Here is a 22,568-nt window from a genome sequence, read left to right as displayed (position 1 = left end):
GATCCAGAACCAGCGGCTAACGCAGAAGATGGAAGACTTATAGGAATATAAGTATGTTTAAATTAAATCATTTTTAAGGTAATTGTATTCTATGAATAGTGTGGTTAAAGTGTCCTCATTTAGAGGCAGCCCCCTTCTCAATGCACAGGAAGAAGGCGGTTCAATTCAAAATCACTTCCTCAACAGCAGAAACAGTCAGATGACTGAGAGGAACGATGAGGGGAACATCTCTACCATGTCTGCTCTGTAAGTAGGAAAGCTGTTTTTAGCAGTTTTTTTCTAGGGTGAACTATCTGTTGGTATGGTTGATAGAATTAAATTTGTGACAAAATGATTTTATTGAAATCAGGTAAAAATGATTTAAAGATTTTTCACAGGGTAGAGAAAAATGTCTGTTTTATTATCTAGATTGATCAAGAAATCAGATCTACCAGAAGATGCTGAGTTTGAGATATTTCTACAGTCTATGGAGTCTCAGTGAGCATTTAGTCAAAGGGTAGACGATTGAATTTAATACAAATAATTTTGTCCTCAGGGCTGGCCTTTCTTCACTGTTCTACAACAGAACAAGGTTGGTAATTGTGTATTTTATTATATAAAACAAAATACAGTTTAACAGTTTGGGTTATTTTGAAAGTTTTTTTTTTCACTCCTCCAGCAGCTGCTCTGACTGTGAGTCCCAGCAGATCTCAGTTCTTTGAAGGAAACTCTGTGTCTCTGAGCTGTGAGGAGAACAACAGCTCTGCTGGATGGACTGTATGGAGGAACAGAACCAGAGGACAGTCTGAGTGTAAAGATGGATGGGGGAAACCAGCTGGTTCTACCTGTATCATCAGCTACCTGTTCCCATCAGACAGTGGAGTTTACTGGTGTTCGTCCAGAGAGGGAGCAGCCAGCAGCAGCATCCAGCTCACTGTCACTGGTAAGATCAGACTGTGGAGTTAGTGTTGATGAAGCTGTGTGGAAATGGATGAAATGCTGTAGTTTGTCTCTGTTTTGAGGTGGATCAGTGATCCTGCAGAGTCCTGTCCTCCCTGTGATGGAGGGAGATGACGTCACTCTGAGCTGTCTAACAAAGACCACTCCCTCCAACCTCCCAGCTGCTTTCTATAAAGATGGCTCCCTCATCAGGACTGAGCCCAAAGGTCACATGACCCTCCACCATGTGACCAGCTCTGATGAAGGCCTCTACAGGTGTAACATCAGGGGTCATGGAGAGTCTCCATCCAGCTGGATCTCTGTTAAAGGTCAGAAGGATCAACAGTTTTCTTCCACTGTCTGGGTTTCAGAGCATGCAGTAATTTTTATTTCTTGTTTGTTCCTCAGAGAAACCATCCCCAACCTCACTAAACCTCCCCTCCTCTGTTCCTACCACCAATCCTCATTCAGATTCCCAGTTTCCTCTCTACTTAATCGTGTCTCTTTCCTGCATCAGTCCTCTGGTTTTACTGCTGGTGACTCTACTGATAAAACAAAGATGTTACAAGAGAACTGGAAGTAAGATTTTTTAATTTTACATTGAGTTTATTTTGAACAATAACTTTAGTTTATGATTAGGTGTAAAGTCTACTTTCTATTTAAAAATGTATAAACTCTTTTCGTCAAAAAAAATTGTGTCAACTGAGACCAATGAAGCTGGAGGGGCTATTATAACCTACATTCATGCAAAAACATAAAAAGAACTTGGACAGAAAAAAGGACCAACAGAAGATAATATTTTTCAGTATATGGTTTTGTATTTCAGGCTTGGACATGATGAATGATAATGCCTTTACAGCTCCTCTACTGATTTATGTGGTAATGTATGTGGCCATGTTTCTGTTACCCTGTGGTGATGATTTCACAGGAATATGCTAGATTGTGGGGACTTATATTTACTTGTGTTAACCAATGACTTTTCCGCTTGAGGAAATGTTGTCTTCTTGGGGGTGGGGATTAGGTTTAGGTATGTGTTTAATGGTTAAGGTCAGGTCTAGGTCATAGAAATTTCTGCAGTATAAATGGAAGTCAATTGAAGGTCCCCACAAAGATAGCAAATGATTAAGTGTTTTGGGATGTGTGCATTTGTAGTTTTTGGAAAAATAAAGTAATTGTTCCTGTTAGCGCTTTTTTCACGCTGACTGGGGGGTTGTGGCTTATACATTTCAACTAATATTTCAAAGATATTTTTGTTTTATTTAGTTCCAGTCTTAATATTAAACGGCTTTAAAGCCAAGCACATGGTTGTCAATGATTGTCTGAAGCAAATGATAAAGAATTGGAGGATCTCAGAAAAACACATGAACAAATGAATGTAAGCATTAATCTTTTACATTACTGCATTCTGTAAAACTTAAACACACAAGGCTGTGATTCTAAGCAGCCATGCTTAATTAAACAGAGAAAAACTAGAAAAGCTGCATTGGGAAAACTAAGGGCTGATTTACAAACCAGGTCATCTGCATGTGAGTCGCAGTGAATGCAAATGTGCCCCCGCCCCCTCCGCAGACACTCTGCTGCACCTCTCAAAAATTGTAGGTGACCACAGACAGTGCTGCAGACAGCAGGCCTCTGATTGGTCAAATCTACAAATCTAGGGGTAGCTTATTTTCTTTATTAGCCCCTGAGACTCTAGCAACGAAGAGAAATATATCTCTGAATCACTTAGAGGAAGCATTATTCATCACTCTTCTTCTGCTGGTGTGGGTTTCTTTTTTTGAGGAAGAAAGATGGTTCCCAGAGGCCATGTATCGATAACAGGGGTCTCTATTAAATTACGATCAAGAATCGCTAGCCCATTCCTTTGATTTACTCAGCTTTTGATAAGATCCAGGTGGCTATTGATTGATTGATTGATGTGAGTTCCATGTAAACACTATGTCATTTCTGGGTTTTGTGGTTTCTCCCGATCAGATCTCCATGGAACCCATAAAGCTGCACGCTGTTACCGACTGGTTCATTCACAGGGATAGAAATAAAATTACAGAGGTTTCTGGGGTTCTCTAATTTATACTGTAGGTTTAATAGGAACTGCAGTCATGTTGCTGCTTCCCTTCATGCTTTCACCTCCTCCAAGGTCAGGTGATGGTAGTCTGATCAGGCTGATCGTGCTTTAAAAAAGGCTCAAGTCGTTATTCACCTCTGCACCTGTTCTGATGTCACCCGATCCTGAGTGGCAATTGATTTTAGAGGTGTATGCTTCCATTACAGGGGTCTGGGTGGTGCTTAGCCAGGAGGCTAAGGGTGGCAAGATTCACCCTTGTGTTTTTTTCACTAAAAAGCTTTCAGTGGCAGAACAAAACTATGATGTCGGGGACCGAGAGTTGCTGCAGGTTAAAGGTACCGTAGGAGATCTTGGAAAAATAGTTCCAGCAAGCTATATTTTTGAAAATACACAACCATGCTTTTCCCTTCAGACCACCCCTCGAAACCCCGCCTTCAAAACACATGAACGGCCATGCTGTCTGTCAAGGTGTTCAGATCTTTCCGAGATCAATAACGAAACTGTCATGATGCGATGGTTTTACTATCCCAAATGCAGACTCACAGACACAGAGGGAGGATTAAAAAGTCCAATATTTATTGGAAACCACAGGGTTCTGCAGGTTCTCAGGTTCAGACAGGCATGGTGGCACAGAAAGGACAACGATCCAGCTCAGAGGGGAGGTCACACTCAGCTTATATAGGAAAGCTTCCTTAATCAGCAGAATGGAAAACAGCTGTTCATGCTGAGTCCAAGCTCCCCAGGCATGGATCCATGGCGCCCTCTGGTGGGCAAAGCCCCGGATCCTAACAGTACCCCCCCCTCAAGGGCGGATTCCAGACGCCCCAAAGAAAACAAAACAACTCGCCCATGGAGGGCGAAGGGCGAACCAGGGATGCCAGGAAGAGTCTCAGGTGACCGGCCATGGAACCGGCAGCAGAGCAGAGTCTCAGAAGCTGCAGGGGCCTTGGAGGAGGGCGTCACCTCCGCTTCAGCAGGAAGCACCGGGAGAAACACTGTCTCCGCTTCAGCAAGAAGCCCCGAGATGGACGCCGTCTCCGCTCCCGCTGCTCAGCAACAGGCTCAAACAGGTACGCCCACTACGGCTCCACATCCAGAGCAGAGGAAGCCGCCGACTGCGGCTCCACCTCAGGAACAGAGGGAACCACCGATTGTGGCTCCACCTCAGGAACAGAGGGAACCACCGATTGTGGCTCCACATCCGGAGTCTCTGGAAGACGCAGAGCAGGCTCAGGGGTCTCTAGACGGCACAGAGCGGGCTCAGGGGTCTCCAAACGGCACAGAGCAGGCTCAGGGGTCTCCAGACGGCACAAAGCGGGCTCTCCAGGAGCGCGTAGAAGGAGTCTGCTGGGCTAGTCTGTTGGCTGGATCGTTCTGTCATGATGCGATGGTTTTACTAGCCCAAATGCAGACTCACAGACACAGAGGGAGGATTAAAAAGTCCAATATTTATTGGAAACCACAGGGTTCTGCAGGTTCTCAGGTTCAGACAGGCATGGTGGCACAGAAAGGACAACGATCCAGCTCAGAGGGGAGGTCAAGCTCAGCTTATATAGGAAAGCTTCCTTAATCAGCAGAATGGAAAACAGCTGTTCATGCTGAGTCCAAGCTCCCCAGGCATGGATCCATGGCGCCCTCTGGTGGGCAAAGCCCCGGATCCTAACAGAAACAAACCGAGACCAAGTGCTCTTAACATGAGCTAACATCAACATAACTGTGGCTAGCTTCCAGCCATGGCGTCCTCTTCTCCATCTATGGTAAGATTATGTAACTAAGTAACTCCTCTAATTAAGAAGCTAAGTACCTCGCAGACCGACCGTGGCTTTGAACTAGTTAACGTGACTGAGTTCACATGACGTCACTGGTCCACGCACCTGCACGAGCATTGGGGGGTCGATTCGTTCATGTGTCAGGATATGAGCACAGCGGGGAGGGAGAAACAGATGACTCTGATTAACATGTCAGGAACCAATAGTGGACCACGGACTGTGTTTTGTGATTGGTGGGCACTACTCATTGATTTCACACTGTAGCGGGAACCTTTTTTTTTTTTTGTTTCACTTCCACACCTTCCATTTTACGATTTGCTATGCAGCTGTGGGGAGATCTTCAAGCCAAATGGTAAAAAATGCGTCAGAAAATATCTCCCACTACACCTTTAAGCAAGCTCTAGAGGAGTGGAGACACTGGTTGGACGGGTCCAAGTTGTCATGATGCTTTTAAGGGATCTGACCCACATTCAGAAAACCACTCAGAAAACCAAGGGAAAGTTTTACAGGTTTATTGATAAAGACAACAGGAGGTGGAATCTTGAACTCAGTGAGCTGATGAACCGGAACTAGAAGTGGAAGTGAAGTTTACAGCGGTTAGTTCAATGGCCATTGGAAATTGAATAGAGTTCTTGTAACGTTGAGGAAACGGGACTCACGTAGGAGGGGGTCTCAGTCAAAACTTTGAATCCAGAATGTGTGGGTTTTCCAGAGGAAGGGCAACTCTTTGGAGGGCGGACAGGTTGATGGAGTGGACCCTGAGGAGTATGAGAGCGGACTGCCACTTGGAATTCCTACAGTACTTGAATGAATCATGTGGAAATTTTCCCCAGCTCAGTGTGAACACAAAAGATCCAGGGGGAGAATGCCAAAACTTCCAGTCAGCGGGAAGGTTTCCTGCCCAAAGGCAAAGACAGAACACAGTTAATCTCAGAGAAACAAAGTTCAAGTTAGACTCAGCTAATCATGGCTTGGCTAGAGTACCCAAAACTGGCAAACACTCTGGCGTCGAGGTAGTGGCAGTCAATGGCTCAAATGCTCCCCAGTGATGAACCAACGAGTTGCAGATGTGTAGGAGGGCCAACGAGCACAAGGCGCCACCTGGTGGTGAAGGGAGAGACAAACACACACACAAAACAACCCACACAAACAGAATTCCTAACATTACGCCCCCTCGACGACCGCCACCCGGAGGTCCAGAAGTGCTGGAGGGCTGAGAGAGACGAAAGTCCCTAATAAGGGATGGGTCCAAGATGAAGGATCCAGGGACCCAGGAGCAGTCCTCAGGACCGCAGCCCTCCCAGTCAACCAGGCACTGCCACCCACGTCCACGTATACGGGCGTCAACAACCCGGCGGACCGTGTAGGCAGGGTGACCATCAATGTCCAAGGGGGGTGGGGGCTCAGCGGGTAGGCACAAAGGGCTGGAAAAAACAGGCTTAAGTTGTGAGACATGAAAGGTTGGATGGATCTTGAGAGTGGGGGGAAGACGGAGGCGGACAGCCAAGGTACCAATGGTCCTCTCCACCTCATAAGGACCAATGAAGCATGGAGACATCTTCCGAGACATGGCCTTTAGGGATGTCTCAAGTGGAGAGCCATATCTTTTGGCCCGGAGTAAACGTAGGGGCAACCCTTCTCCTGCGGTCTGTCCACCTACGGTTGAGCTCAACCGTTCTTCCGAGAGCCGCTGTGGTCCTGTTTCATACGGCTCGGCATCGGCGAATGTGGTTCTGAACAGAGGGAACAGCAATGGCAACCTCCTCGGCTGGAAAGAAGGGAGGCTGATATCCCAGAGAGACCTCAAAAGGGGAGAGATCGGTGGCAGAAGAGACATGTGTGTTGTGAGCATACTCGAGCCATGCGAGAAACTGGCTTGAATCAGTAGGGTTAGAAGCAGACAGACATCTAAGGCTGGCCTCCAACTCCTGATTCATGCGCTCAACTTGACCGTTAGACTTGGGATGATAGCCAGAAGTGAGTGAGACTTTGGCCCCGAGGGCCGAACAAAAACCCTTCCAAACCTGAGAGATGAAGTGTGGGCCTTGATCTGAGAGGATGTCCTGGGGAATCCCATGAACTTGGAAAACTTGCTTAACCAGGAGTTGGGCTGTTTGCAGAGCTGTGGGAAGTTTCTTCAGCAAAACAAGGTGGCAGGCCTTAGAGAAACGGTCAATAATAGTGAGAATAGTGGTCATACCTCTAGAGGTGGGTAGTCCAGTGATTAAAATCTATGGCAATATGAGACCAAGGTCTCTTTGGAATGGGCAAGGGCGGTGTGAGGGACCAAACTTAAATAAGGACAAAAGGTGTTCAAAATTTCAAAAAGTGCTTTCATTTAATTGTGTAAAAATGGTTAACAAAGGCTCAAAAGCAATACAAAATAACATGAATCTGGGCCCAACTTAACTGAGTTCAACTGAGGATCCAACTCAAACAAAAAACTGACCTGCAAACAAAGAACTAAAGGCTGCTTAAAAAGGGATGGAGTAACCCAAGTCGACAAAATGAGGGAGGCACAACATGACAAAAGAACAAATAAATACAAAATTAACCATTCTATGAAACAAATAAAGCAAAACTAACTTTTACTTGGCAGAAACAATAAGTGAATATTTAAGTGACCAACTAATTGAAAACTTCTTGAAACAAGTCTCCCCCGTCAGTTTTTCAAAAATGGTATGCTCCAGGTTTCCTTCTCCAGCTGGTTTGCATCAGCAGTACCTCAAACAAAAGAACAAGTGTAAATAAACCATTCAGACAGACATTAACTAAAGTGTGCACCCATTAGAAAATACCTGACTAAAATAACCAACTTAAACATAAATTGTAATATAATATAAAGCAAGAAAAGAAAATACTAACACGATGTGGTGGTGGGAGGATCATCCACCACAGGCGGAAGTAAACCGGCTGGAGACTGATGAGAAGACGTGTTCTGTGCGCAGGTCGGGCAGGCTAATACGAAGTCCTTAACGTCCTTCTGTAAGGAGGGGCACCAAAAATGTTGATTAATGAGAGCCACAGTTCGACTGATACCAGGATGAGCAGAAAACTCGGAAGTGTGGAGCCAGTTAATAACTCGAGCACGAATAAATGAGGGGACAAAAATTCTATTAGGAGGACCTGTACCAGAGACTGATGACTGCTGAGCCAGCTTAACAAGATCCTCAATCTCCCATGTGACTGTGGTGACTGAGCAGCTAAGAGGAAGAATGGGGGCAGCAGACTTCTCAGATCAGGGGCAAACTGTCTAGAGAGAGCATCAGGCTTTATGTTTCGGGATCAAGGACGATAGGAGATGGAGAGGTTTAACTGAGAGAAAAATAAAGATCATCGGGACTGACATGGGTTAAGTCTCTTGGCGGACTGAATGTATAAAAGATTTTTGTGGTCTGTCCATACCAATACAGGGTGAGCTGCTCCCTCAAGCCAGTGTCTCCACTCCTCTAGTGCTAGCTTTATGGCTAGGAGCTCTCGATCTCCAATTTCTTTCTGCCGGGGAAAGTCTGAGAGAGAAGAAAGCACATTGGCGTATCTTGTTATCTGAGTCAGAGACTTGGGAGAGAATGGCTCCAACACCAAAATCATAGGTGTTAACTTCCACTACAAAACTGCTTAGTGAGAGCAGGGTGGACAAGGACTGGAGCATTAGCAAAGAGGTCCTTTAAATGAACAAAGGCTGCCGCAGCCTCGGGGGACCAAACAAAAGGGACCTTGGTAGAAGTGAAAGAGGTAAGAGGTTGAGCTGTTTGGCTGTAGTTTAGAATAAAACGGCGGTAAAAATTTGCAAATCCCAAAAACCTCTGAAACTGTTTCCGGTTTTCTGGAGTAGGCCAATCCATAACCGCTTTAATCTTTTCCTCAGTGGGTCTTACCTGTCTGCCCTCTAGGATGAATTCAAGGAAGGAAACTGAAGATTTCTGTAAATCACATTTCTCTGCCTTAACAAAGAGTTTGTTTTCCAGGAGGCACTGCAGTACTTGTCGAACGTGGACTCTGTGCTCAGACAGATCCTTAGGCAAAATGAGAATGTCATCAATATAAACAAAAACAAAGATGTTCAAAAAATCTCTCAGGACATTATTAACAAGAGCTTGGAAAAAGGCAGGAGCGTTAGTCAAGCCAAAAGGCATAACCAGATATTCGAAGTGTCCAATTGGGGTCTTGAAGGCAGTTTTCCATTCGTCTCCCTCCTTTATACGAAGAAGATGATAAGAGTTCCTGAGATCCAGTTTGGTGAAAACAGTAGCTATGTAACAGGCTCAAAAGCAGAAGATAAAAGGAGCAAAGGGTATTTATATTTGACAGTTATTTGGTTCAATCCTCTGTAGTCAATACAGGGTCTGAGGAAACCATCCTTTTTCCCAACCAAAAAAAAAAAATCAGCTCCAAGAGGTTAAGATGATGGATGGATAATACCTGCAGCCAGGGACTCCTTAATGTATTTCTCTATCGCCTCCCTTTCAGGCTTGGAGATATTGACCAGGCGGCTGCTGGGCAGAGGAGCTCCGGGGGGGAGAAGGTCAATGGCACAGTCATAAGGTCTGTGGGGAGGCAGAGAACAGGCTTTAGATTTGCTGAATGCCTGATAAAGGTCATGGTATTCAGCAGGAATGGAGGAGAGATCAAGAGGGTCAACCTCACATACATCGAATGGTTGGAAACCTGGTGGGACTGCGGAATGGAGACAACGAGAGTGACAGTTTACAGACCAGGGGTCAACGTGTCTGTTTGTCTGTTTGTTCGATTAATAATAGGGTTACAGTATGTAAATGGAGCCACTCAAACCCTAAAATCAGTACACAATTGGCGGTGGGAAAAACGTAGAAGGATATGTGTTCAGTATGATTACCAGAGACCGTTAATTGAATGGGGCGAGTCTGGTGGGTTATTTGCGGCAAACTTCTGCCGTCCAGAGCAAACACTCGAAGAGGGTTCTGAAGGGGTATGGTCTCAATACCCATCTGTTGAATAAAGGAGGAATCCATTAAGTTCTGCTCACAACCAGAGTCGACGAGAGCTGACAGGGAGACAGCCTTATTGTTTATAAGCAGAGATGCGGGCAAAAGTACACGAGGTGAAGTGGGTGAAATTTTCCGCCAGTACCCTCGTCTCTACCGATGGACTCTGACTTTTAGCAAAAGGGGGCACGAAGCAACAAAATTGCCGGCCTCACCACAATAAAGGCAGAGCTTTGCCAATCTGCATAGGTTCAGGAGTAGAAGAATTAGTGGGGTTCTCAGAAAAAAGGTTGTCCGAAGGAAGGGTCTTAGGAAGAGAAGACTTGGTACCTCTTTCCTTGGTTCGTGCACGGATCCGATTGTCCAGACGAATAGATAGCTTGATTAGCTCCTCCAGAGTTTCTGGTTCATCACGGGTGGCTAGCTCATCCTTAATGGAGTCATTGAGAGAGTTAGAAAAAACACACATGAGGGCTGCCTTGTCCCAGCCAGAGGCTGCAGCCAGGATGCGGAAATCAATGGCAAAATCGGAGACAGACTTCTGTCCCTGTTTTACCTTCAACAATTCACGGGAGTTCAACGTCTTATCCGGATCCTGGTTAAAAGTCTACTTGAATTCAGTAATAAATTAATCGAATGTGCAGCCATAATTAGAAGGTGAGGAAAATCTAACCTCGACCCAGTCCAGCGCTCGATCAATTAGATGAGAAATGATATATGATATCTTGGTAGAATCCAAAGGGAACTTACTTGGAGCATGGTTGAACTGGATGATACACTGCATGAGGAAGCCCCGGAATTTCTTGGGGTTCCCTTCGAACCTGGGTGGACTGGGCAGTTGACAGAGTAAGGGGAAGAAAAAGCTGCTTGGTTAGCTTGAGTCGGGGCTAGCTCTCCGGCAGGGCCTGAAGCCTGAAGGGAAAAACGGACAGCCTTGCTTAATTCTGTAACTCAACGATTTAACTCCGTTTGCTGGTGGATTAATTCAACCAAGGTGTTATCATGTCTAGTGAGGGCTGTTTGTTGTTGGCTGATGGCTCTCTGAATGGCTTCTGCTGGGTCAACGGTTTGGCCAAAGTGTTCTGTCATGATGCTTTTAAGGGATCTGACCCACATGCAGAAAACCACTCAGAGAACCAAGGGATTTAACAGGTTTATCGATGAAGATAACAGGAGATAGGATCTTGAACTCAGTGAGCTAATGAACCGGAACTAGAAGTGGAAGGGAGGTTCACAGCGTTTAGTTCAATGGCCGTAGGAAATTGAATAGAGTTCTTAAAACATTGAGGAAACTGGACTCAAGCATTTCTGCCACTTTAACTTTAGGTTGTGCTCTTGGAGGTGAGAAAAAACAAGGTAAAGACATTTAAGAGTTTGATCAAATGAAGATGGAAAAATATTATCCGAATAAAGGTAAGGTAGGAAATCTGATGTGCAAAAATGTGCTCCTGTAATCCTTGATAACTGCTTGATGCATTGTACAGCCCAAGGTAATCAGATTCAACTTAAAAATCCTAATTGGTTTACAGAATGAAAATTTGGCCTTATCCTTTTCAGCCCCTGGAACCTGGTTATAAACATTTGCCAGATCTGGTGTACAAGCTACATATTGGGCTATTCATTCAACCCAATATATAATTTACCTCAGGCCAGTTACCCGTACTCTCTGCCTTTTGCATCCTAAAGCCTTGTACACATAGTTTATTACACAGATATTATATATGATTTAACATTATGTTTTTAAGTATTGTTTTTTCATTAGTACCTCTAACCACATGGCTTAGAACCTCATCTTTCTTCTATGACCACTCTCAACTGCCAGTACAACACACAGTCTGCTAATTTTAATGGGGAACCATGCTTAAATATTTGCACAACTGTTCAGGGATAAAAGTAAGCCTGAACATTCCGGTACCACTAAAAGGTTTTGGGGCAGTACAGAGTTCCGGGAAGAGGTGCTGGCTGGTGTTTTGCGCCAATAACCACACAGATACCAACTAAACTCACACACGCTCATTCAATACGTGTCTAATGAACACTCAACTCTGGCAAACTCTGCTCGGATAAATGTGCTTGTTGAGAAGTCCAGAGTCAGAGCCAGGTAATCCGAGATACAGAGACAATCCAAAGGGGAATCCGAGAGTGTGGTCAGGGCACAGAAACAGATCAGAAATCCAAAAACACCCTATGGAAGGTCAGTAGGCATTAAGGCAGGCTCAGAGAATCAGGGGACAGTTTCAGTTCAGAAACAGGCAGGCACACAGGTACATGAACGCTGGATTAAATTAACCGAAGGCTCGAAAAAATATGGAACTAGTGACTGGTCTGACACCAGGTTATATAGCCTGGTGAACATGTGAATCTGATTGAGGCTGATTTGGAATGGGTCGAAGCTGACAGCTGTGTTGAATGATGAATTAAACCAGTACTAAGTGCCAAGAAACATGACAGGAACCCCCCTACACCACAACAAAAGCCCAGGGAATGATGGCATTACCGCAGAATTTTATAAACATTTCAAAGAGCAAATCAGTGGAATTTTATTTAAGGTTTTTACAGCTATGGAGCAAACAGGATGTACACCCAGGACCTTTGCACAGGGCGTTATCACCATTCTTTACTAAAATAAAGGAGAAGGTGTCCTCTGTCCTCCCTGCTTTACAGCTTGGTGGCCGAGCCCCTTGCCCTCTTAATAAAACAGGACCACAATATTCAAGGCATAGAATCATCACTTGGTAATATCAGCAACATTTTCCAGTATGCAGATGACACATCGTTAACAGTCAAAAATGAAGAGAGTCTAGAGTTAGCAATCCAACATATCCACACATACGGTCTAGCATCCGGAGCCAAGATTAACATTTCAAAATCCCGAATCATGTATTTTGGCGGGGTGACTTGGACACCGGGCTGGTGGGATTTCAGGGAGGCGGAGGACACCATCAAGGTCCTGGGTGTGCATCTTGGTAAACAGCATGGGGGTGGCGAGAGATGAGACCTGGAAAAATGTTCTAACCACAGTTCAACAGCTCTTAAACCTTTGGAAGCAGAGAAAACTAACCATCAAAGGAAAAACAGTAATAGTTAACAGTTTAATAATTTCAAAAATCATCTTTCCACTTACCTTATATGATTTACCAGGTTCAATACTTAATCAACTAAACACTAAGATTTCATCATTTATTTGGAAACAGTCAAGGAATCTTGTTGCCCACAATACAATGATTGCTTCATATAAACAGGGAGGACTCAAACTCTTTGACATCTGAGCCAGAAAACAAGCCTTAAGAATCAAACAAATTTCTAACTTCTTAACTTCACCCATTCATCAAATATGATATGACTACTTTAAAGCTGCAATATCGTCCTTTGGATTGACCACCATTTTCAATCTATGCTCCATCACAACCCCGGTACAAAGAAGACCGCTAAACCATTTTCTTGCTGAAGTCCTTGAATCCTGGAATAAAGTCAGACCATTTTTGACAACAGACATGAAGTACACGTCTCATCTCTCGCTGCCAATTTTCAACAATCCTGAAGTGGTCTGCGGGGGCAGGATGCTGTGTTTTACCGTCCTGGAGAGGGGTGGGCATTCACACCTTCGGGCAGATATTGGATGATCAGGGGTCAGTGGACATTGACAAAATCTATAATCATTTTAAAGCGGCTAATATTTCAGTCAAGAAAACGACGATAGCCAAAAGTTGTCTAAATATCCAAGCTGCTCTGCCAAACCACTGGTCCCTGATCATTGATGGGAGGAGACGACATCAGAGGGTGCAGGATGATGCCCTTGATTTTCTTCTTTCTCTGGGTAACAAGAAACAGAACATTCAAGAATAACAAAATAGTTCAACAGATCTGGTCAAACTTACCTGCCAAGTTCAATTCACAACAAGCAAACAATACCGACTTTCTATTAAGACACAGGAGGGTTTTTACGGGCATTATCCTGCACCAAATCAACAAAGAAAAGTTCGGCAGAGATTGCACCGTTTGTCTCTCAGACCCCGAGACGCTTGAACACCTGTTCCTCCGCTGCCCTGGCCGCAGCATCTTTTGGGACAAGATTGGTAAAATAATGGAAAGTTTGGAACCAGGCATCAGCAAAGGAAACAAAGAGTGGAAATGGAAACGACTTTTTGGAACAAGGAAAAAAATACAACATTCTTTTCATCTGCACACCTTAAGCAATATAATCCTTTCTCTTGCTAGACACTCAATATACATTTGCAGGAACTATAAACTTTTCGAAAATAAGTCACTGGACTGCAGGAAACTGTTCTTAGGACTTTTTGAAAATCACAGTAAAACATTCAAAAGCATTGACAAACAACTTTCTCAGGACATTTTCGGACTGCTCAGTAAATGCAAATATTTTCAAAACTGGACAATTTGATTAATTGGTGTGCATAAACATGAATTTTTTTCACTGTAAATAATTAAGAGGGAAAGTATTTTCGTTGAAATGGGTTTTTGTGGTTTTTCTTTGGTTTTTCTGTAAACGAATGACAATGTTTGATTATCCTTTTTGCTCACTGTATATAGTTGCACCTATTCTTTTGAATTGAATTTTTCTAATTAAAAAAAGATTAAAAAAAAAAAAGAAAGAAAAAAGAAAAAGGGAACTTTAGACAGATTTGGGTAAATCTCTTCATCCTTCTTGGAATCTGATGAGAAGCAGGTTGCACATAAACATTTCTCTGAACATGTGGGATGTCACTACCCGATCCGTCCCGGAAGCACGATCCGTTCTGCGCATGTGCCAGCAGCTCATTAGCACATGCGCATCCAGATATACATCCGGGTCGTCCTCAATTTCATTTTGTTAAAAAATACCTAAATTAAATTTTCCCTCCCCAAAACTAGTAAAAAATATAATGTGTTAAAGGTTAATAATGAATTTCCTGAGAAAATAAATGCCTTAAAATCCTTTCTGCTTTATCACTCGTCTCTTCCGGATCTGCACTTCCAGTGGATAAATTTTTCGGCTTTGGATTTAAACAAAAGTTAAAGTTTTATGTTTTTGTTTTGTTTTAACCGTATGCTATATAGTGCGTGATCTAAAGAAATAAACAACTAAAATGTAGATAAACATGGTTTAATCATATTTTGCCGGACTGCTCTGAGCAAGTCTGATGATGACGTCAGAGAAGCTGTTTAACGAAGAAAATGTAAAAAGCATAAACATTGTCTCACAAAAGTCATAGAAAATTTTTTTCAGATGTGTATTATATTCTTTAGTGAGTAAGGGATAGAAATAAGTAGTTTTAGTACCATAATTATATTACTTATAGACACCCGGATGTATATCTATTCGTGGATGCGCAGAACGGATCGTGCTTCTGGGACGGATCTGGTAGTGACATGGGAACCAAACCCATGATTTTCACTCTCTGCCAGTCAATCTGAGTATGGTGTTTCTTAAGCAATGTAATTTGCAAGACAACTGGATCTTCGGCTGAATTAGCATGGAGATTTTCTCATTACGATTCCCTCCAATAGTCAGGGTAGCCTCCTCTGACACCAGAAGTTATTTGTTTAGGGGGTGTCCATCCAGTGGCGGTTCTGGACCAAATGTACCAGGGGGCCAGGAGGGGGCCAAAGTGTTTTCATGGGGGCACAGAAAAGCATGAGATAAAAAAAAACAGGGCAAGAGATTTAAATGTATTATGAAGTGAAATTTATATTTAATTAGGTTTAATAAAAATTCAATTTCTTATGAGGTCAATATACATTCATAATTTAGGAATTTAACATATTTTTCACTTAATTTAAGTTAAAATTACCATTTTCTAAAAAATCGGAATTAGAACTCAATAAAAACTGATAAATCCAGCTGTAAAAATTTTAGTGTTTTTTCTTTATTTGTTTTGAAATAAAAAAAAAAAATAGTAGGCGAAAACTGGGATCCTATCTCAACACCACTGAGGCTATCACCTTATTGTTTTTAAATAATTAGTAAAGCATAATTTGTAAAGGAAAAAAAAAGAATTAGATCCAAAGGACCTATCAGTAACCATGTCTGTTCCAGCGCATATCATCATTACAATTTCTTTTAAGTATTATTTCTTCAGTACAGGGGCCATAAGAGGGGCCAGGAAATGATCTGCAGGGGCACTGGCCCCCATTGGCCCCTGTCTAGAACCGCCCATGTGTCCATCCACCCCCTAAACAAATCATGTTGGAAACTGAATGCTCTCTTGGCGAACCCCTGGTCCATAAACTCTGTGTCCACTCCAGGATTAATCAAAACAGAAGGCTGGAGTAAAACAGATCTCGTTGATAGACAAATCTTAACCTGAAAAGGTCATGTTAGGAGAATTGGACACCATTGTTTGGCTCAGAAGAGTTTTTCCATCCTCCTCTGAGCATGACTTTTTTACTGGACAGATTGATATTCTGTGCTCCTTACCACCAGAGAAGAAAGATAAATTTCAATTATGTCTGTGATAGTATCGTCCTTAGACAATCTTGTTGTTCCCACCTGCATGAGTCCAGGTGAGGATTTACCACTTAGAGGTATCCTTAAATCAGGAACTGGATCTTGAGTGAAAAGGGTCGAAGGTCTAAAAAAAAACGTTTTTTTTCTTCAATCTATACGACGGAGAGCTATTCTGGTGGCTAATTAATCTGAAAAAGATCTATTTATTAATACCTTAAGGACAAAAGTACCCTGGTGGCTTCATGGCTGGGCAGAGTCGGACCAAATACCAAATAAATAAGTTCTTGGGAGAATGTCAGGTAGGACTGACAAATGTGTCACCTTTTCTGCCATTCAAAAGTGCCCCATAACTTAGCTTTGCCTGCTAGTAAAGATATAACTATAGATATGACTGAAGATTTAAGTCACCTTAGCTCGATCAGTGGGGTAAATTGAGGGCTGTTGTTTAAAAAGGATCTCAGCATGAGTCGGAAAAGCTTAGCAGTTACCAGGATCACCTCGAAGCAGTTATGGTGGTGACCAGAGGTGTCAAGTAACGAAGTACAAATATTTCGTTACTGTACTTAAGTACACTTTTTAGGTATCTATACTTTACTCCATTACTTTCTTTTTTCTACTCCTTACATTTTCAAACAGGTATCTGTACTTTCTATTCCTTACATTCATAAAACAATCGTTACTCGTGGCTTCAGTTTAATGTAGAGGTCACGGATTAGTGGTCCGCGCCACTTCTCCTGTTACCCTGACATCCCACATCCTCCGTCAGCGCTCCGTCAGCGCTCCGCCCCGCTCCGCTCCAGACCTCCTGCACAAAGCAAAGCCTACAGCCTCTGCTGTTCCTCCCGTATTGCTGCGCTCCGACTTATCCTCGGAGCTCGAGGAGAGCATGTGCGATATTATATTATTAAATTCATACGAGCAAAACATGCAGAAATTAATGCTTAATTTAATATGACATATTAAAAAAATCCCCATCAGTGTCCAGCATATGTTCAGTTTCTGATGGAGATGAGAAATCTGCTTCCTGGTCTGTTGAAGTACCAATAGTTTGCATCCAAACTTTTAAATAAACGTTGTTAGTTTTTTGAAATATATAAGAATTATGCTTTAATTTTTAGTTATTACTGGTTTGTTGTTACTATATTTTAATTTGTCAAACCGGATCTTCCTGCCATTGTTTTTCCAGCGGATCTTGACCTGGCCGTACCGGAGCGGAGGCTATGTTTGGCTCAACCTGCTGCTGTGAAGCAGGATTCTCCACCATGAACAGAATCAAAAATAAATCTGGATCCAGGCTCAAAATGAACACCTTGATATGTGCTTGAGAATGAATTTGTCTTGATTCAAACCCAGGTTTAAAGCCTTGCAGGGCAGCCTAAAGCCCACTGCTCTCATTAAGCCAGGAAAAAGGGGAAAAAAACTGTCAGTTCAGGTGTTTTATAAAACATGTGAATCAGGAAATTGTCTATATACCAAACTGAAAGATTGTTGTTCTCTACTTCAAAAAAACACTCTAGATTTTAAAATGGAAAACTTTTTCTTTTTTTATTTAAAAATTTTATGTATAATTTTAATACATAAAAACTTCATTTTATTTCAGTGTTAAATTCTGTTTAAAGTAACAGATCATTAAAAATGTCTCCCCACCTTTACTGGTTGATGATTTTCTTTATTCGGACCCCATTGATTTTTACCCCTGGTTTAATGTTTATAAATATTTATTTCACATCATGTGCTCCATCCAATGCAGATCATTGGCTCCATCCACATCTAGTGAAAACTAATGTGATTGGATGAGTCATAGAACGCAAACACTCATTGGTTAGCTAAAGGAAACCATCAGAAGCAAGCAGGTGTTCTTCAAACTGCTAGCGTGAATTGTCTATGCCATGCTACGATGTGGGATTCAGAAAAAGATGCTGAAATGTCTGAAAGGTCGGACACAGGCGAGAGCGTATCGGGAGACGGAGACCAACAAGACCTCCCTCATCCTTGGCCCTATCTCAAAGAATTTATAGAAATAGTCGAAAAATTGAGCTTTCAATTCATATAGTGGCATCTGGCTGTTTTTTTTTTTTAAGATTACTTATACTTTTGTACTTTAGGTAGTTTTAGGAGCACATATTTTTCCACTTTTACTTGAGTAAAGAGGTCAAGTTGATACTTCAACTTTTACCAGAGTGTTTTTTTAACTGCTGTATTTATTCTTCTACTTAAGTAACAAATGTGTGAACTTTTGACACCACTGGTGGTGACAACCACGCCTCTCTGATGGCAGTAAGCAGAACAATTGGGGCAGTGAGGTTAGCTGACGAATGCGGAGGTGGAGATTCAAACTGGGTTAGTTTAATAATTGACTTAGAATCTCTCTAACACCAGATTCTAGGTTACTGAAGGAATTCTTCATGCCGGCACACCATTGTTGATCTGGCAATGGGTAAATTTTTGGTCACATTATTCTGTAATGACCAGAAACAGAAGACCCAGAATTCAACCAGAGAAAATACTAGACGTTTGAACAGTTTATTAAAATCTGAGATTGCCGCAGGTCAGGAGGGATTCACCAGTCAGCAACTGAAACTTCTGGATGGAGATTGGACAGCTGAGCCATCAAACAAAAGCAGAGGCCAATTATTCTAATGATGAATTCTGGTTCACTGAACTTTGCAGAGTTTGAGGGAAAATAACTAGAGTTTCTGAGGAAGCTGGTTGGCGTGCAAAGTCACTGGTGAAACTCATTGGTTTCTCGAATCCATCCAGGTTGGTTTGGAGAAATCATTCTTTGACAGGGGGTCAGATACATGAGAGCAGAGACAGGCTGAATGATCAAGGGCACAAAACAGAGCAATGTTATGGGAGACAGTCCATAGTCAGTTCCAGATTATTCAAGATCTAGAGACAATCCAGAGGAGAATCTTAAAACAGGGTCAAGATCAAAGGGAATACCTCCTTCAATAATCTGGTTGGAACTGGATCTAACATACAAGTTGAAGGCTTAGATGAACACAATAGTTTTGCCAACTCTGAAAGGACTATTCACATTTTTGAACAAAGCCAATAGTGTCTAAGATAGCATTTAAGGCTGCTCTTAAGCTATCGCCTTCAATGTCAGCATGGATATTAACATTTCCGACTATCCTCTCAGTATTTAACATCAAATCAGAAAGGAACTTTAAAAATTCATTGTAAGGAACTGGTGGACTACACAAAGTTACAGAAAGAAGAGGTTTTCTTGCTTTTCAATTATGATGAGGGAAACTAAGGGTTAAATGTTCAAAAGAGTTTAATTTTTAACTGCCTTTGGAGTAAACAGTAAATCAGACTGAAAGACTCTCATCCTCGCCCAAAACCTCTGTGTATGTGAAAGTTTAAATAACTAGAAGGAGTTGCCTCATTTATGCTCGTATAATCCTCTTGCTGCAACCAAGTTTATGTAAGGCAACATAAATCAATGTGATTACCATAAAATAAAGTCACTAACTAGCAGACTTTCTGAGCAAAGACATCTTAAATAAAAAATAATAATAATTTCTGTCGGGGGCACATTGGCGTTGGATGTCGGAGTTTGCCCTGAAATCGAAGGATTGACGGTCCCGACTCCGACTTTCAGTGTCGTTGTGTCCTAGTGCAAGACACTTCACCTGCATTGTCTACTGATGGTGGTCAGAGGGCCCAGTGGCGCCAGTGTACGGCAGCCCCGCTTCTGTCAGTGAGCCCCAAGGCAGCTGTAGCCACAATGCAGCTTGCCACCGTGAGTGTGTGCGTGAATGGGTGAATGAATGTGGTGTAAAGTGCTTTGGTCAAGTCTCATGACTTGAAAAAAGGCGCTATATAAGTACAGGCTATTTACCATTTTTACATAAACCCCATTTAATCATTTTAACTTTTTTTCCCAATTGGAGATATTTTAATATTAATCCGATAATCATGATGTACTCCTCTGGGAATCTTTTGTAATTATTAGATTTTGGTTGTGGGCAAGACACTGTCTCGATGGAATAAATTGAGAGTAACAGTAAAGAAGCTGAGGGGTGTGTTTTAAACTACAACTCTGCTTTCTGGTCTGCATCCTGGGTGGTCAGGGTTTTGGAGGACTAATAAATGTGGCCAGATTCCTAGAAAGAAGAGCTGAACATCTGACACAGAGAGCAGGAGAGAGGAGAGGAAGAAGAAAGAGTTGGAAAAGAGTCAAGGGAGGGAAAGTCAAAAGCCATAGCTATGCTAAGCTGGCACTAGCCTAGGCTAGCTACTCCTTACTACCAGAAATAAAACTGTGTGAAAGCGACAAGTGCTCAGTGGAGAAGTGCAGCAGAAGGCGCTGTTTTAAAGTGCTTCTGGACATAGAGGTGACTCGCTTTTTCAGTGCATCCATTGGCGGTTAGTATGTCGTAATTTGTTACAACTAGTTGTGCCTCATTATATTAAATTAATATTAAATTGCCCCTTAAATATGCCTCTTAATATTAGTTTCTTTTAAAACATTTCTCTCAGAAAATTAGGCAGACACAGTTGCTTTGAATGTCAGTGAAACCGTACTCAGATTTCCTGTTGTCCTTAAAACTTTGTTCCTATTTTTCTTACCAGTTGTCATTTTCAAAATGGATTAAAAATATTCTTAATTCATTATTGCACAGGAATATGCTGTTAGCTCATTGCTCACAGAGCAGGACAGGGGATAGGAAGTTTAACATAAACTTTCATTAAAAAGGTGTTTGGCTCACATGCAGACAAAGTTGGTGAACAAGAAGCAGTTAAAGATGTTTATTAGGCTATACACATATCTGATTGCTCACTACGTGAGCTGCAGGTGAGGTTCGGAACGTCAGAGATAGGAGCACTGCGGGAAGAAAGATGAAACTACTTAACACCAGCTGAGTTAGGGAAATCTGTGCTGATGCTGCCTCGCTTTCCGCTAGGTACGGATAACCTATCTAGGGAGGGTGAGTTGAACAAGGGAGAATGCCAGAGCAGAATCTGAGTAGCAGGTATTAGGGAACCAGTTGTCAGCGCACAGAGACATGACGGGTGAGTAATCCAGAGCACGATGAACTGAGAGAGACAGGAGAAAAAGTTAGAAATAGGAATCCGAAAAATCAAACTCACAGGAGCAAAGAACTGTCGACAGGAGAGTGGCCTAGGCGTACCACGAACGGTCTAACACTCTGGCGTCCTTCAGCTGATTGAAAGCTCCTTTTAAGGTCCAGCCAAAGAAGCCCCAATGAGCCGCAGGTACAGGCCACGACCACCTGTCAACAACAGTCATCTGTGGAAGAGAATCAGCAGAGTATACAGAGTACACAGAATCCTGACCAAGTGTCCTTTCATTAACGTTCCAATGGGAATTTTCTGCCTATTTTTTACTCTCAGTAATACTGGACACAGGAAGGCAGGAGTGCGTGCCTTTTCAGCTCATTAGAGAACGGCAGGTTTTTCAACGGCAACTATTTATGAGACTGCAGCCACAGGTCTAATGCCAACCTATGGTGATATATAAAATTGCTTTTTCATATTTGTGTATGGTTAACTGTGGGAAACTTTGCCGGAGGGCCACATATTTTATGGCAGGATGCGTCGGGCTAGTGGAAATTTGGACACAGACCAGATTTGGCCTGGGGCCTGACTTTGGCCGTGCCTGGTCTATAACTTAATTATATCCTTATTTCTTCTTTAATTTTTCTACACAGCATTTAGCTCATCTTGTCTTCTATTCTTCAGAGAGAGACTTTAATACAAGACTGATCAAATGCTTTTTCTTAGGGAACAGATATTTCAATAGAAAAGCTAAACATCATTATTATGTCAGTTGGGCATTATTGCCTATATATTGTGTATTTATTTTCCTTGGAAAAACTTTAAGGGAGCAATATTTTACAATACTTTCAGATGCAAAGCTCAAACAACATAATCTTAATATAGCATATCTATTCTGGTCAAGTTTCTTCTTGTGCTATGATCTTTTGTGGTCATTATTTCCGCCCATGCATTGACAGTCGCTTGATTGTTTTTGGCTTTGTGGTTAAATGTGTCAGTTTGTACACCTGGCTGCAAGACCTCTTTGTTTTCCACTGCTCAGTTTCACGCTCTTGACTCATCGCCAGTAGAGGTGTTAAGAACAAAGAACAAAATATGAAAACATCTATCTGCTAATGAGGCCCTCCTTTAAATTGATTACTAAGTATTGATTATGTTTGCTATTGCTAACATATTACTCTTATTATAGTCAACGGCAATGTTTGTGATATGAATGTTTGTGCTCTTTTTTATCAGAAGATATTATTGATACAGTTTATTGATCTATGATGGAAGACGATGTCAGTTTCAGACAAATACTTGCCAGACAAGTGGTAAAATTAAATCTATAACTGTCAGGACACAGTATTTGAGGCAGAGGGACAGTTAGGTTT

The 22,568-nt window shown here is 42.3% G+C and overlaps 1 protein-coding gene across 1 annotated transcript in view; it reads left to right on the top strand.

Annotated features, from left to right (window-relative positions):
- The window catches only part of LOC119775054, a 218,149-nt gene that overhangs the window by 189,364 nt on the left and 6,217 nt on the right, over positions 1 to 22,568 (top strand). The window contains exons 3-5 of the mRNA XM_038272924.1: positions 662 to 922; positions 1,002 to 1,247; positions 1,327 to 1,497. Of these exons, the coding sequence (XP_038128852.1) occupies positions 662 to 922; positions 1,002 to 1,247; positions 1,327 to 1,497 (678 nt within the window). The remainder of the gene's footprint in view (positions 1 to 661; positions 923 to 1,001; positions 1,248 to 1,326; positions 1,498 to 22,568) is intronic.

Source organism: Cyprinodon tularosa, unplaced genomic scaffold (assembly GCF_016077235.1).
Source record: "Cyprinodon tularosa strain WSP-4 unplaced genomic scaffold, ASM1607723v1 ctg848, whole genome shotgun sequence".
NCBI lineage: Eukaryota > Metazoa > Chordata > Actinopteri > Cyprinodontiformes > Cyprinodontidae > Cyprinodon > Cyprinodon tularosa.
This window is presented reverse-complemented; position numbering and strand designations above follow the sequence as displayed.